This window comes from Prionailurus viverrinus, chromosome X (genome assembly GCF_022837055.1).
Source record: "Prionailurus viverrinus isolate Anna chromosome X, UM_Priviv_1.0, whole genome shotgun sequence".
NCBI lineage: Eukaryota > Metazoa > Chordata > Mammalia > Carnivora > Felidae > Prionailurus > Prionailurus viverrinus.
In genome coordinates this window covers 53,334,671-53,351,315 of record NC_062579.1, presented here as the reverse complement: position 1 = coordinate 53,351,315, position 16,645 = coordinate 53,334,671, and the positions used below count along the sequence as shown (strand labels likewise).

Below are 16,645 nucleotides of genomic sequence, written 5' to 3'. Positions count from 1 at the left end.
GGGTGGCTCAGTCGGTTGAGTGTCCGACTTCAGCTCAGGTCATGATCTCACGGTCTGTGAGTTCAAGCCCCACGTCGGGCTCTGTGCTGACAGCTCAGAGCCTGGAGCCTGCTTCAGATTCTGTGTCTCCCTCTCTCTCTGCCCCTCCCCTGCTCATGCTCTGTCTCTCTGTGTCTCAAAAATAAATAAAAACATTTAAAAAATAAAAAAAATAAATAGCACATCAAACCTGCAGCTTTGGGCAAGTAAAACCTTTTTTGAAAGAGTAGAGTTTTTTAAATTAGTAAATAGTACAGACAGTAAACAGCATTTGTGACAGTGGTACATCGATTATTGAAATTTGGGAAACTGCCAATACGCCCAATAGAATAAGAGATGGGCCAGGTACAAAAAGATGGAGTATCTGCTTAAACAAAGGTCCGAGTCACAGCAAGGAGTTGGGAGAGAACAACCTGGTGGGGCTGAGTGTGATGAGAAGTCTCCTTTGCAAATCTCTATCCAGGCTAGATTCCAGAGGCTTCTGTGAGCCAGTCTGAGAAATGTGGGCTAGATCAGGAGTCATTTCAATTCTGTGTGTGGGAGGAACACAGTGAAAGTAGTGCTTTGAAGGATTGGTCTGGCGGTGATGTGCAATTACAGACTAATGTGGGACTGACAAGTGACCCAGGACTACACTTGCTTGCTGCCACACAGAAGATGCCACCAAGATGTAAATGCCACATGAGAGTCAGGCTTTGAAGTTAAAGTTAAGGTTCTTTCATGGAGACTCACATGGGAGTGTGGTTTGTCATGTATTATTTGAGGTGTTAAAAAATGATCTAAAACTTGACAGCAAGGCAAAATAGATTGCTGAGCACTCTTTCAAGAACATATGAGAGTATCGTCAGTGAGGTTGCTTGACTATTCACTATTTTTTTTAAAGTTTATTTATTTATTTATTTATTTATTTATTGACAGAGAGACAGACAGACAGACAGAGACAGAGATGGAGACAGAGGGAGAGAGAACATAAGCAGGGCGGGGGGACAGAGAGAGAGGGAGAGAGAATTTCAAGCAAGCTCCAAACTGTCAGCACAGAGCCCAATGCAGGGCTCAATCAAGAGTTGGATGCTCAACTGACTGAGCCACCCAGATGCCCCGACTATTCATTATTGATTAAGGTTCACTCTGTAAAATTAAAAGTTAACTTGTAGAACATTGGCAAGTTGTGAATGATTCTTGTCTGGTAGAAATGAAAGTTATTTCTGTCCAGTAGGAAAGATAGCACTAAAGGTTACAGTTGTATTATCCTCTAGGCATACCCAGTTTTGTATCTAACTTTTTGATCTTATTCCATCATTCTTTCAAAGTCTCTCACCTCTTTTGGTCTCTCATGTCTTTTTTCAAACTATTTTTTATTGTGGTAAGATAGACATGACATAAAACTCACCATTTTAGCCATTTTAAGTGTACAATTCAGTGGTATTAACTATATCCACACTGTATCCATTTCCAAAATTTGTCATTACCCCAAATAGAAACATGAAGCACTAATTTTCCCTTCCTCCTGTCCTCCTAGCCCTTGGTAACTTCCAGTCTACTTTCTGTAGAATTTGCCTATTCTAGATATTTCACAGTAGTGGAATCATGCAGTATTTGTTCTTTTGTGTCTGGTTTATTTCACTTAGCATAATGTCTTCAAGGTTTATCCATAGTGTTGCATGGATTAGAACTTCACTCCCTTTCATGGCTGAATAATATTCTATTATATGGATATACCACATTTTGTTTATTCATTCATCCATGGATGGACATTTGGGTTGTTTTGGTCTTTTGGCTATCGTGAACAATGCTGCTATGAACATTCATGTACAAGTATCTGTTTGGGTCTTTGTTTTCAATTCTTTTGGATCTACACCTAGAAGTGGAATTGCTGGGTCATGTGACAATTCTATGTTTAACTTCTTGAGAAACTGCCAAACTCTTGTTATCTTTTTAAAAATCTGCTTTACCACAATGCTGGCTCCCTCAGCAGTGAGTTAAATGAATCTTTGATATGTGATCACTCTATATATCAATTACAGTCATGGTTTTAACTCTTTGAACACTACACCTTAATAAAGGCAACCTATTTACCTTGCTAATCTTTAAAGCATAAAGCTGACCCCTGCACCCCACTTTGGCCCCCATTGCTTATTGCAAGCTCTCTACAGGGGAGTCAAGGAAATGAGTAGAAGTGAGGATTCCCTTGTTTAATCCATGAGGGCAGCGTGGTATTTTGGTAGTTATAAAGAGAGAGGAAATTTGAATTATAGTCCTGTGTTAGTGTTGGCAAATGAAGTCATGCTAAGCATGGACGAGTGTGTGTACATCTTTATTCTAGCAGGGAACATATGGAGAGTTTTCTCCTCTGGAACACAGAGCAATTGTTGGTTTTCTACAGTGTGATAGTTTCTTTTTTTTTATTTTATTTTTTTTTCAACATTTTTTAATTTATTTTTGGGGCAGAGAGAAACAGAGCATGAACGGGGGAGGGGCAGAGAGAGAGGGAGACACAGCATCGGAAACAGGCTCCAGGCTCCGAGCCATCAGCCCAGAGCCTGACGCGGGGCTCGAACTCACGGACCGCGAGATCGCTACCTGACTGAAGTCGGACGCTTAACCGACTGCGCCACCCAGGCGCCCCTACAGTGTGATAGTTTCTGCCAGGGAAACTCTAGAGAAAAGCTTTGCTCTGGGTGACCTCTGGGACCAGACAGACCGCAATGGAACTCATTGGGAGATTGGCTAGAATTCTTTTTGTACAGCCTCAAAACATGCCAACACTGACATTTGACGGGAAATCTTTTAAGTGGGAATAAAGAGAAGGAAAAGACTGGGCCTGGAGTTTGAGGAGGAAGGTGGGCACAAAAGTGGGGAGAGGGTACAGGGTGGGGCAAGGAGCAGCTGCCCCACTCAAGGCCCAGCTCCTCAAAGGAGATTTTTAGTTGCCTCTAAGTGGCCTGTTATTCAGCCTATATAACCCCGCCTCCCCAATCTCTCCTGGATTATTAATCACACATAAAATCAGAGATATTCTTGGCTTCATACATTTTAATGTTTCAAATCAATAAAGTTTTGCCTTTTTGAGTGAGGCTGAAATGAAAAGAGGAAAAAAAAAACATTTCCCCTCTCACAGTTCAGAAGGAACTGGATTTTGATCACAATTTTCTCACTTTTGAGGCAAGATATGGAAGAACAGATGAGTGTAATGAGAGATTTTCACAGGTGGTTGAGAATGTGTAGGAAAAAAGAAAGCCAGGATAAAAAAGAATGTCACTGTTATAAATATGATCAGAATATATCTATTTCTGAAAGCATACCAGGTGGGTTAAGAAAATAAAGGTAAAAAGATATTTTCTTCTGACACCCTAATTGTACTCCCTCACAGGGCTATGACAAGATGAAATAGATGTGGTAAGCACTTTTCAAAGTGCAAAGGGCTACACATGGCTTTGAGAAGGGCTGGGCAGTGTAGGGGAGAGGGCATGAGCTATGAAGCCTGACTGTTCAGGGCACCAGCCTGGTTTGGGGGCTCGGACCGGCAATGACTTCTAAATAAAAATCCCTGGATCTCAGTTTTCACATGTGCAGAGTGAGGACAGTAATTCTGGCCTTAGAGGGTTGCGAGAAGGTTCCCTATGGTAAGGCCTCCAAGAGAAGGAAGAACAAAGTGGTTTAGTACACATTGTAGCACTTACCGCCTTGTTTTGGAATAGTGCCTCTAGGTATCTGTTATGCCAATTATACCAGAAGTTCCCTGTGACTTGTTCATCTCTGTGTCCTCCTAACCTCTAAACACAGTGCCTAGAACATCCTACTCAGCCATTTATTCTTTTGACAAATGTTTACTAGGCTCTTCCAGTCACTAACTCTTGACAGCCACACTCTGCCCTCCAAGTCACTGTTCTCTTCTCCATGCCTCCCCAGCACTGAAGCCTCAGGGCAGGGGTGCTGACGATGTTCCTGTGGTAGACACAGTGATGCCCCTCCAGGTACCCCCAGGACCAAGTGCTGCTGGCTGACAGTCCTTTTTGGGCCTTACCCAGCCACCTCCCGAGAGGAAGGGGTTGCTTTGCTCAAGGCCACGCTCCCTCCCTGGAGGCAGCCTGTGTCTAATGACTGGTCCATGTGCCATGGTATTTATACCTGGTCCCCTCACCCTGACTCAGAACAACTCTGAAGGGCCAACCCAGTTCCAGAATTTCTTGTAGGGTCAGCTGAGGTTTTCATTAAGACAGTGTCACAGCCAACTTCCCCCTTGAATCAGTACTACCTCCTTCCTTTAGATCCTAGGTGTTGATCCCAAAGGCACCCCAATACATGTGACCTGCAACAGCCCCCCAGCAGCAGTCCCCAGATAGGCTTTGTGGTCTGTGTAAGCTCTGATTTGGCATCTGGAAAGCCTCAATTCCAAGTGATTCCAGGAGCTGTGACAGTCCCCAGGGCCCAATCACTGTGCATGGGCCTCACTCAGAGTTACATTTTTATTCCCTCTCCTACCCTTTCTCTTTCTCTCTCTGTAAGTTTTTCTTATAAAATGCATTTGGAATCAATATGGTAGGAGATATTGGCCTATAAGCAAATAATTATAGCCATGGGAGAGACATTATAATAGAGAAATAAATGAACCTAGTGCTTAGCTGAAGGACAGCTTCCTAAAGGAGGTACCATTTATTTTTTTTAAGTGTATTTGTTTTTGTGAGAGAGAGTGTGCACATGAGAGAGGGAGAGAGTGGGGGTGGGTAGAGAGAGGGAGAGAGAATCCCAAGCTGGCTGTGCACTGTCAGCCCAGAGCCTGATGCGGGGCTTAATCTCATGACCTGTGAGATCATGACCTGAGCTGAAATCAAGAGTCAGATGGTCAACCAACTAAGCCACCCAGGTGCCCTGAGGAGGTACCATTTAAACTGAGTCTTGAAGAATAAATTTGTGTGAGATGGGTAGACAAGACATGTGTGAGAGACATTGCAGAGGGCACAGCATGCTCAAAGGGTAGCAGGCATGGAAAAGTATAGTGTGGGGGAGGGAGGAGAGTAAAGGACAATGAAGTCTAGGGCACTAGTAGGAGTAGACCATGCAGGGCCTTATAGGCCATGCCGAGGAACTTGGTCCTGATCAAATGCCATGGCATTCCTGTGTCAACTCAATGCTGACAATTCCAATGTTGCCCAGGCTTCAGCCATTTAGGTACCACTTGGGTGAGCTTTGCCATATCTGGGCACCACTGGTTCTATTTCCTATTCATTTAATCTTTCTTCTCGAAGTAACGTTTTTTGCTTAGATAAATTTATATTAAAAGAAATTTTATTTGGCAACCGAAAACCAAAACAAAACGAGTTTCACTTGCCACAAAGAGAAAGTAGCTATAAAAATAAACACAATGGAAACAGAGTAATTAAATCTTATGTAGATATCATTGTTTCTGTGTCTTTGAGCCCGAGGCCCACTCTAGCTCCGTTCCAAAAGAAGATTAGCAAACATTACAGAGGCTGAAGAATAGCACCACACTGAGACCTTCTCTTTGATGTAATCAGAAAGCCATAAAGAGAAGGGAGAAAGAATCATTTTCTCCCCATGTAATTCAATGTTCCATAAAGCTGTACTGTGTTCCATTAAGATCACCTTGGAGTTCCCTTCCCTACTACTCTGCTGACTGTGGAACCAGTTGGTAAACAATAAAGTGCCCTACAAATGTGGTTGTTATTACCACTCTATTGCTTTGTCCATTAGCTCTGGGGCAGTCATTTTGCTGTAGCTGCCCCTTTGTTGGCCCAGTGAAGGTTTCCAAACCAGTGCCTGTGGTGACTCTCATTCCCCACACTGTGGAGGACAAAGCGGTGAGGTGGGGCTGAGACAGCGGCAGGAGGCTGGGTGTCCAGGTGAAGACACAGTGAAAAGGATAGTATGGCTCATTGTTTAAGGTGACTGTGTCCAGTAGCTGCTATCTGCAAGGCAGAAGAGAACAGTGTATGGAAGCAGAGGTGGGAAGAAGTCGGCCCATCAGGACAGAGCTCAGGGGAACCATCGAAAAACATCATCTGTGGGGCTGGGCTCCACAACTAAGGGAAGAGCTTGAGGTGGGCCTGGGGGCCTGGGTGGTGGGCAATATGGAAAGAGCCTGCAGGGGTCTCAAGCATTTGTAAAAGACAGTCAAGGAAGTCATGGAGATTAGTACATTAGAATTGCTCCAAAAGGCGGGGCCAACTCAGCCAGGGAGATCTTGGGACTGTGTAAAGCAACTGGGCTTTGGAGTTTGACAGGCCTGGACTCAATCTTGGTTCTGTTGCTTTCTTTCTTTCTTTTTTTTTAAGTTTATTTATTTACTTTGAGAGAGCGAGAGCGCGAGCAAGTATGAGTGGGGTGGGGCAGAGAGCGAGGGAGAGAGGGACTCCGAAGCAGGCTTTGCACTGTCAGCACAGAGTCCAACATGGGGCTCAAACCCACGAACTGTGAGATCATGACCTGAGCCCAAGTTGGACACTTAACCGACTGAGCCACACAGGCGCCCTCCCCCCGCCGCCCCCCCCCCCCCCCCCCCCCCCCCCCCCGGCGCTCCAGTTCTGTTGCTTTCAAGTTGTGTATGATGTTGGGTGAGTCACTGAACTGATCTGACCCCCAGTCTCCTCAGTGAAGTACGATGTGGGCAATAATAGTACCTACCTCCTAGGTTTGGTGTGAGGATCACATGAGGCAAGACTTGCAAAGCTTTGCTTACAAGGACTGACACATTACTTAGCATACCTTCCTCTCCCTCTCCTACAACCACAACTAGAGCCCTGAAAGTACATTTGCTTCTCTCCTGGCTCTCTCCCCTAGCCCTGCTCACACCTCTTGGCCTTGTCCTCTGTCATATTCTTGTGCTCACCGGTTGTTCCACTTCTCCAGCTATGGGGTTCATAAGGAGTCTTTCAAATATTTGCAGATATGAAAGCTGAGGGGGCACCCTCCAGGGGTTGGGAAGGGAACCTCCTTCACTTGGAGAGGGGGAGTGGTGGGTGTTCTGGGGCGGGTGGCTGGCCAAGCAGCCTGCATCACCCAGCTGAAGGCAGAGGCTGTCTTTGGCCTGCAGAGAACAAAGAAAAGGTTCTGGTCTCCTGTGGTGTTAGAAGGCAGTGCCTGAAGCAAGTCCCTCCATTAAAAGCTACAAGGCAGAAGGTTAAATATAGCCTTTTCCAGTTGTCCAGGGTATAAATTTATGAGATGTCAGATCTGTGTTGGGGAGTGAGAAACGATCTTATCTCTGCTCTGTTTTTAGAGAGTAGCAAGGAAGCAAAAAAGAAGAGAAATAAATCTATCTTGACTTTCACCAATGGACAGTGGGCAGCCATGGGAGGATTTTGAGCAGCCGGGTCTGTTCTGTAAAGTTGTGCTCTGATTGAAGAGTGGACAATGGCTGGAGGGGGGCAAGAGTGGAAGCAGGGAGCCCAGTGGGAGGGAGAGAGTCAGGGTGCCAGGGAGGTAGCTGTAGAGGTGGGGGGAGGGGAGTCCACTGCAGGGTGGGGCCTGGCCTGCATCCTGGGGGAGGGCGGAGCTTCCCCCCTCCTCCCCCCTCCCCCCCCCCTCCTGCCCTCACCCCGCCCCTCTGCTGCAGAAGAGGAAAGCCAGTTCTCACTTGCCCTTGTCTTCCCAAGGGCTGGCCTGATGACTGTGAGAAAGGCAACCTTGCCTGGGTAGCTCAGTCGGTTAAGCATCCGACTCTTGATTTCAACTCAGGTTCGTGAGTTTGAGACCCCCACATTGGGCTCATGCTGATGGCTTGGGGACTGCTTGGGATTCTCTCTCTCCCTCTCTCTGCCCCTCTATCCCCCCAAATAAATAAACATTAAAAATAGAAAGGCAACCTGTCCAAAGACACCCAGACCCCTCACTCCTTTTCAAGACAGCCTATGGAGAATCTGTTTGAAAATCCTTCTTTATCTCCAGGCTTCAGCTGTGCCACCTGAGCCCCCTTTGACCCATCTACTCTCTTCACCCTGTGACATCCCTTCAAAGGCCTGAAGACCAAAGACCACTGTCTTGTGATTCTTCTCCATGCCAAACAGCGTGTGGTTCTCACAGTATTTTTTTCTCAGTCCTATTGTTGTGCCTGTCAAACTACCTTAGCTCACAAACTCCTCTTGAGTATATTCCTGCCACAAAGGACCAACTAGAACCCCAGAGACACAACAGGGACTCACAGTGTGTCCTGCCAGCTACCTCTGCAGCCGTCTATAGCCTCCAGTACAATTTTCAAGGGCAGACAACTGCAGTGTCACCTCCCTTGTCCCGGCTCATTCTCTTCACCCAAGCCAGAGAGGAGAACTGGTGCGCCTCAGGACTCTGAACTGTATTCCACCCTACCTCCAGGAGATCTGGCTGGAACTGAAATTAGAAGGCACTCGGTCCTTTGCTAGTAGCATGTGTGAACAGGTGACCATTGAGAGGCATCCCTTTCCTGCTCCTCCCTGCCCCCATGCTTTGGTATTGAAAAAAAAAATCAGCATTTCAGCAGGAGTCCAGGAGGTGGGTAAAGCCCCAAGATTGAGATGGCATTTGCCACCATCCAAATGAGCAGAAAGTATGTTAGTCGATTTATAGAAAATAAGGGATACAGTATTTCTTATATACACACTAATGACTTGTTGGTCACTTTTATTATTCCTTTATCAGGGTTGGGATGTGATCACATCCACCCTCTCCTCCTCCAGAGCCACCCAAATTTGAATTCATCCTGCCCCTCCTTGCATACTGGTAGTACTAAGGGAACCCACATTACTACAAGATGGCCCAGCCTGCCTCAGGATAGCTCTGAGTGCACAAAGCCCCTCCTCCTCAACAACGGGCCCCAATTCCTTCCCTTCTCCCCTCCGCTGAGCATGCGACCCTCCTCCCCCAGAAGACTCACCTCCCCGGCTCCAGAAGAGGGTGACAGACTCGGCTCTCTCCATCCTAGTGGTATGGATGACCAAGACTCCACATCCAGCAAATTCTCATGCGAGGGAGAAGTGTGTTGTGGGTCCACGCTGGGGGCAGGGAGTCAAAAGTTTCCACGCTGTTCAGAGCCGTGTCCCCAGGCTCCTCAGTGGGTACCCAGGGACTCTTTCTGAACTCCGTTTCCCTGCACCCTAGCTGGATCAGTTTGGCCCCATCAGTTACATGGTCTGTTGCCTGCGAAGTTGTTCCTGGGCTACACAGCCCAGGGAAAGAAATGCTGGATTCAACAAGCAAGGTTCCTTTCTCCACTTTCCCACTTCCTTCTGCCCCCAGTGCCTACCCACAGCCACACTGGTCCAGAGGGCCCCACCACAGCAGACAGGTGAGGGGAGCTGTCTGTGAGTTGGTTTTGTCTTTCTCTAGGGAAGGTTCCCAGCCAAAGGCCCGAGTCAGAGCCCCACAGAAGGCTGACCTCCTGTTCGGCCCAGCCGCTGTCCTGCAGTGAGGGGAAATGAGCAGGAACTGGCTGTCTGAGTCAGCGCCCCTGGTCTATTGTCACTGTGTGGGCCCCTTCCTTCCCAGAGGAGAGACTTGCACAGAGATAGGCCTTGTTTTTTGCAGGTCTCTCTTGCACACACACACACACTTTCTCTCTGGCCCAGAACAAGCTTGTGCACCACGGTTGAATGCAATTCAATTCAGTTTCCCCAACTTTTAGCGAGTGCCTACTCTGGCAGAGGATCATGCCTACAGCACGTAGAGGTCATCTCCCAACATCCTCACTACTGGCACAGGAGCTAATGATGACGAATCCCAATAAGAGGGGAGAAAGCTAAGGCTCAGAGAGGGAAAGAGGCTTTGCCAAGGTCCAACAACCAGAGAATAGTGAGATTCAGAGTCCAACCTTGCTCTCTATGGCATCACGTGGAGAACCCTGCTGGCCTTCTTCACCGCTTCTCCTACCTCCACACTGTTAGCATATTGCAGATTCTAGCAAAGTCTATTTCCCAGGACAGAAAGCATGAAAGAATCATTGGTTTTAAAACATTTAAAACATATCTTGTTCAAAGTTGTTTCTGTGTGTTCAGAAGGACAAGAATCCAGGAAAAACTCACCTGTGCCAGAAGCTCATTACAAAGGGATTCCATGACCATACTGTCAAAATGAGCACAGGCAGACAAACCACACCTTGTCTCATAATCAACTGTCTTGGAAGGGAACCCATCCTGGGTTCTTGCTCACAGGGTAGAAAGAGAATTAGCAGGAGCTTTGTTCTCTTTCTCATTTTTGCCAGAGATGCAGAGAGACAGGGAAGTAGCTTGAGGAAAGGAGTTAGGGCTTCTCCTGGGGGAACCACCTTGTTACCTTAAGGGTACTGAGTACCTCTGGTACTGACTAGACTCTCAACTCCCTAAAGGAAGGGACAGGGGCAGGGCTGAGGGTCTCTAGAGGCCCCATCTTCAGAATTTAAATGTGTATGGCTTGGTACAAAAAGCCATCTAAAAAGATTGGTGAAGGGTGCCTGGGTGGCTCAGTCAGTTAAGTGTCCAACTTTGGCACAGGTCATGATCTCACAGTTTGTGGGTTCAAGCCCTGCATTGGGCTCTGTGCTGACAGCTTGGAGCCTGGAGCCTGCTTCAGATTCTGTGTCTCCCTCTCTCTCTGCCCTTCCCTCACCCTCTCTCTCTCAAAAATAAATATAAAATTTTTTAAAAAAATAAAATGATGGGTGAAACTCCCAGACAAGGAGAATGCATTATGCCCCCAGAGTTGGGAGAAGGTTAGTTTCTAGAAGCAAGGACCGTTGATGTCATCAACTACATTCAAGGATTTAAGTAAGCTGAGGCCCAACCAGTGAATGTTCACTGTGTCAACACTAAAAGGGTAACCTTGCAAGGCTGGCTTCCTGGAAGCCTACCCACAGCAGGTTAAGGAGGGAAATGGGAGGGGAGTGGAGACACCTCTCAGGAAGTCTGGTTGTAGTTAGGAAAGAGATAGGGCCATAGCTAGAGGGTGAGGAAGAGCTGGGAGGTAGATGTTTGTCAGGATGGGAGAGATGCTGTGTGTTTTCAAGTCAAGGAGCTTCCCCCCAAACTGCTGCTCACCCTGACCTCCACATTCCCCACAGGCTGGACTTCATCTCAGACCAACTGAACCAGAATTTCTGTCATGGATCCCAGGCATTGATAGTGTTTACAGTCTCTCCAGGTTGCTAACCATCACACTAATTCTTAGCAGAAACTGAAGTCCAGTCTTAGCCCGGTGGAGGGCAAAGGTAGCCTGACTGTCTTAGCTCCCTCATGTTGACAGATTAGCATAGTGGCTAAGAAGACAGATCTGGAAGCCCTACTGCCTGGACTCAAATCCCAGTCTCACCTGTGTGCCCTTGGACAAGTTACTTAACTCCTCTGAGCCTCAATGTCTAATTAATATGTTTGTTATATAATTTGCCATTTCTAATCTATATATCTCCTTTATGAGGCTTAATAAAATTACCTATACTCTAAGGTTGTTGTGATCAAATGTGTTAATACCTGCAAAGCACTTAGAATGCTGCTTGGCTCGGAAGAAGATATGCTGGGGCTGGCCTGTGTCTTCTACTATCCCTCCCAGACCTGCTGGACCTCTACCTGAGCCTCAGGAGGGTATCCCTTCAGAAATGTTATTGGTTTTATCCTCAGCTTGATCTCCCATCAGTTACCATCCCTGGCTCACCTCACATAGGGCTGAATGTGTCATCAACCTCAGCAGTCACTTCTCATCTGGGCCTCTCTGGTCAGGAGTTGCCTGCTGTTGCTGTGGTAGGAAGCCACCATCATGCATGACCAGAGCCATGGTGTTTGGGATGGGAAGAATCTACAAATTAGTCTTGTCTCCTTGGCTGATATTTGCCTTTTGTTCCCTCAACTCAGGGTTTTCAGTTCTTTGGGTGTGAGTCAGGGCAAACTATTGTCCCTGGGTGGGGAAATGGTTGGTGTGTGTCAGTTTCCATAACACAGATCTCACGTTTGGGTGGTTGGAGGCCTGGCGATGGTAGGGATGGAGGCTGTCTTCATCCTAAAAACCAGTGGTGTTGGTTGGGCTCTGTGGCCACCAAAAGAGAACTCAAGTTTTCCACTTTTGCTCTTTACTCTGAGAAGACAGCTCCTGTACCCCAAGCCAGGCCCTGCAACAACCAGAGAGTAGGAGGGAGCTGGTGACAGAACCAAAGGCTGGGGCACATGTCCAGCAAGATAGTCATGGTGCAGGGATGAAGGTAGTCAAGAGTATGGAAAGGCTGAGGGTGGAGGCATCAGTGTTCAGCAATGAAAGCCAGGGCAGAACTGTGAGGAGCTAAGTCACAGAAGCCAGAAATTCCAGAAGTCAGGTCCCGGAAGCAGGAGCAAGACCCCAGGATGCTGGATGGGTCAGAATATTTCAAAGGAGCAGTATGCTAGAGATGGTACGTGTCTTTTATCTCCTATGTGGCACAGGAGAGGGGCACATCTTTTCTGAGGCAAGCCTAAGGGGCCTACACAGCACCTGCCCGACCCCCAGGTCTACAAACTTCACAAGAGGAATTCATAGAGGTGTCTCCGTGCCACCATTCCCAATGCCAGAAAGCAGACTCAAACAACACACTCCACCCACATGACAAGGAGAAATTGAGAGCTTTATCCAGCTCCCAGGTCCCCACACCCCTCCATCTGTGCTCCTGGAGAATTTGACAGGAGATTGACTTTTTAAATAGAAAATCTGCTATTGAGAGAGATGAAGGTTTCATCAAAGACCATTTACTCCACAGGGATGCAGAGGGCACTTAGGAGGCCGCATTAGCTCAGATTGTTTGGAAATACTGCCTGGAGGTAATGTGGAGCTGACCTGTCAGTGTACAGGACCTCCTACCAGGGACATCTTTCCTTGTTATCTCAAACATCGTTTTTGCTTATTCTCAATGTCAGAGCTTTGTCTGGTTTCTCCCAGCTTGATAATGGTCATATGGATATGGCCATGTGGCACAGGGCATCTCCATGGTGATGAGGAAATCCCAGAGGGCATAGGGACAGTGTGGTGACTGGAGAGTGGTGGGCAGCGGTGACTGCAGTGCGGTAGGGGGAGAGCAGATGGACTGTGGCCAATGTTAATCTCTGTCGCTGGGTAACCTTGGGCACATCACCTTACTTCTGTGGGTCTATACAATGAAAGTTTTGTGGGAGACAGGTGGTTTCCAAACATGTATCTCACTTTTATTAAAATACCTGGGTTGTATTTTCTTACACCATTCACAAAAATAAACTCGAAATGGATAAATGACCTGAATGTGAGACAGGAAACCATCAAAACCCTAGAGGAGACAGCAGGAAAAAACCTCTCTGACCTCAGCCACAGCAATTTCTTACTTGACACATCTCCAAAGGTAAGGGAATTAAAAGCAAAGGTGAACTATTGGTACCTCATCAAGATAAGAAGCTTCTGCACTGCAAAGGAAACAATCAACAAAACTAAAAGGCAACAAATGGAATGGGGAAAGATATTTGCAAATGACATATCGGACAAAGGGCTAGTATCCAAAATCTATAAAGAACTCACCAAACTCCACACCTGAAAAACAAATAATCCAGTGGAGAAATGGGCAGAAAACATGAATAGACACTTCTTTAAAGAAGACACCCAGATGGCCAACAGGCACATGAAAAGATGCTCAACGTCGCTCCTTATCAGGGAAATACAAATCAAAACCACACTCAGCTATCACCTCACGCCAGTCAGAGTGGCCAAAATGAACAAATCAGGAGACTATAGATGCTGGAGAGGATGTGGAGAAATGGGAATCCTCTTGCACTGTTGGTGGGAATGCAAACTGGTGCAGCCGCTCTGGAAAACAGTGTGGAAGTTCCTCAAAAAATTAAAAATAGACCTACCCTATGACCCAGCAATAGCACTGTTAGGAATTTACCCAAGGGATACAGGAGTGCTGATGCATAAGGACACTTGTACCCCAATGTTTATAGCAGCACTTTCAACAATAGCCAAATTATGGAAAGAGCCTAAATGTCCATCAACTGATGAATGGATAAAGAAATTGTGGTTTATATACACAATGGAATACTACATGGCAATGAGAAAGAATGAAATATGGCCCTTTGTAGCAACATGGATGGAACTGGAGAGTGTTATGTTAAGTGAAATAAGTCATACAGAGAGAAATACAGATACCATATGTTTTCACATCTGTACCATATGGTACAGATACCATATGTGTTCCATATGTGGATCCTGAGAAACTTAACAGAAGACCATGGGGGAGGGGAAGGGGGAAAAAAGTTAGAGAGGGAGTGAAGCAAACCATAAGAGACTCTTAAAAACTGAAAATAAACTGAGGGTTGATGGGTGATGGGAGGGAGGGGAGGGTGGGTGATGGGTATTGAGGAGGGCACCTGTTGGGATGAGCACTGGGTGTTGTATGGAAGCCAATTTGACAATAAATTTCATATTAAAAAAAAAAGCACCTGGGTTGCACCATGCTAGACAAAAAGTCGGTTTTTCCCACAGATTATTTTTAAGTAGGCTCTGTGCCCAGCATGGAGCCCAATGTGAGGCTTGAACTCATAACCCTGAGATCAAGACCTAAGCTGAGATCAAGAGTCGGATGCTTAACGGGCTGAGAGCCATCCAGGCGCCCTGTCTCACAGAAGATTTTTCAATGCTGACACACAAAAATAATAATATATACACACTGTGCCCCCCAAGACTCCCTCCACACCCCTCTTGGCACTCGTTGAGAAGCCCTGGATTAGGTGATGCCTAGGGATCTTTCCTATTCTGACAGTTCTAAGCAGTAATAAAGGCAGCGCACCCATGCTCCTTACTCACTGCATGCCGGCACCTCATTTCATCCTCACCGCCACACTAAGGTAGGCACTACAAATTCCTCCAGACCAAGGAAGTACTGGACACTCTGAGAGCTTAGGTCACTTGTCTGAAGGCGTACGGCTAGGACATGGCCAAGTGTGGCTGAGAATCCGAACAGCTGAAGGGGTCTTGACCATGTTCTTTATCAATTATTCTAATCTTCTCTCCATGAAGTTTAAGCATTTTAGAGGAGGACACAAGCCCACGATATTTCCCAATTATTCCCCAACCATGGCTAAAACTGGAAAGCTTTACTTGCTTAATCAAATGTCAGCGGCACCCAGCACTCAGAGAAGACAAAGTGGATACCACCTGAGAAGCCACCTAGCAGCACAGGCCAACCTAGCTTTGTTGCCAACAGAGGTGGGACAGTGGCAAACAGTATCTAGTGCTTTTGTCTCAAAATATTTGTATATATACCATGATAAGGCTTTACACTGTGCAGCATTTCCCACCTCACAAAGCCCTGTGAGACATCCTATATCATTTGTTCTGTACTACAGCTTTGTGAGGTGGTGGCAGCTGTTATTAGTATCCTCACATTCCAGATGAAGAAACCACAGATACATTAAGGGGTGAAATAACTTCCCCCGAAGACTCAAAGTAAGGCCCAGGGCTTGGATTCAAACCTGGGGATTTTCACACTAAATCACACATTTCCCTATTCTCCGTGGCTGCTTCCCATAAAAAGAGGCATTTCCTCTTGCACTGATGTCTTTCAAGTGTGTTTGCTGGCTCAGAGAAATGATATGCTTTGGTTTCTCAGCTTGACAGAATGATTTGCCAGTGCAATTGTTCTATATGTTAATGGTTTTTATTTTTTCTTTGCATAAATGACATTATAACAACATTAATGGAAATCTAAGGGAAAGAATAATTCACCAACAAGCCTGCCACTCACAATAAATCAAGTTTTGCTTTTTCCACAATTCCCCTCTAGTCCTTGCTCCTGTGCAGACATACTTTTTACAGGGTATGTAAAGCTCAGCATAGATACAATTTTGTGTTGTGCCTTTTATATGGCATACTCATTATCAACATTGACAAAGTTTCCAAGCCGACCCAGTAATTAGCTCTTTACGGCTCTATCATACTTCAGTGAGATGGTATGCATTGGATTTACTTAGCCATTTCCCTGTTATTTGACATTAGGTGGGCCATTGTAACTTTTTTATACCCACTTTTTGCTTCCTTCCATTTCTAGGCCAGGAAATGTGTGACTATCATGATTGACCTCCAGCTCCAGGGCCCGTGCCTCTACCTCCAACATTCCTATCAGTTGTGGGAGGTGAGGAAAACCAGAAAATACTTTGGTGGCCTAGAGTTTCAACTTCTTCCATACCACCTTCCAATGGGCTCATTAAGTCAGGTTAGGAAATATGTCTTTGGGAAGAAGGCCCCCAAGGGGGATAGGGGTCACCTGAATCCCTCATAAGCCTCTCCCACTTTAGCATCCATCATGCTGAAATCAAAGATTGTGGGAATTAAAAAAAAATTTTTTTTACATTTATTTATTTTTGAGAAACAGAGTCAGACAAAGTGTGAGCAGGGGAGGGGCAGAGAGAGAAGGAGACAGAATCTGAAGCAGGCTCCAGGCTCTGAGCAAGCAGTCAGCCCAGAGCCTGATGCGGGGCTTGAACCCACAAACTATGAGATCATGACCTGAGCCGAAGTCGGACGCTCAACCAACTGAGCCACCCAGGTGCCCCAATTGTGGGAATTTTTTTAAAGTTATTTATTTTTGAGAGAGAGAGAGAGAGAGAGAGAGCAAGTGGAGGAGGGGCAGAGAGAGAGGAGACACAGAATCCGAAGCAAATGC

General features: G+C 46.3%; 1 protein-coding gene across 9 annotated transcripts in view; it reads right to left on the bottom strand.

The window, feature by feature from the left end:
- The window catches only part of NHSL2 (NHS like 2), a 296,010-nt gene that overhangs the window by 87,077 nt on the left and 192,288 nt on the right, over positions 1-16,645 (bottom strand). For 6 of the 9 annotated variants that reach the window (XR_007148892.1, XR_007148891.1, XR_007148893.1 and 3 more), the window contains exon 1: positions 8,906-9,416. Coding sequence is in view for 6 of the 9 variants with exons in the window: in XM_047843555.1 (XP_047699511.1) it covers positions 8,906-8,948 (43 nt within the window). In the remaining 3 variants the exon portion in view is untranslated. Of the gene's footprint in view, positions 1-8,905; positions 9,417-16,645 lie in introns of those variants that run through there. The other 3 variants (XM_047843556.1, XM_047843558.1, XM_047843557.1) reach the window with 2 other exon arrangements.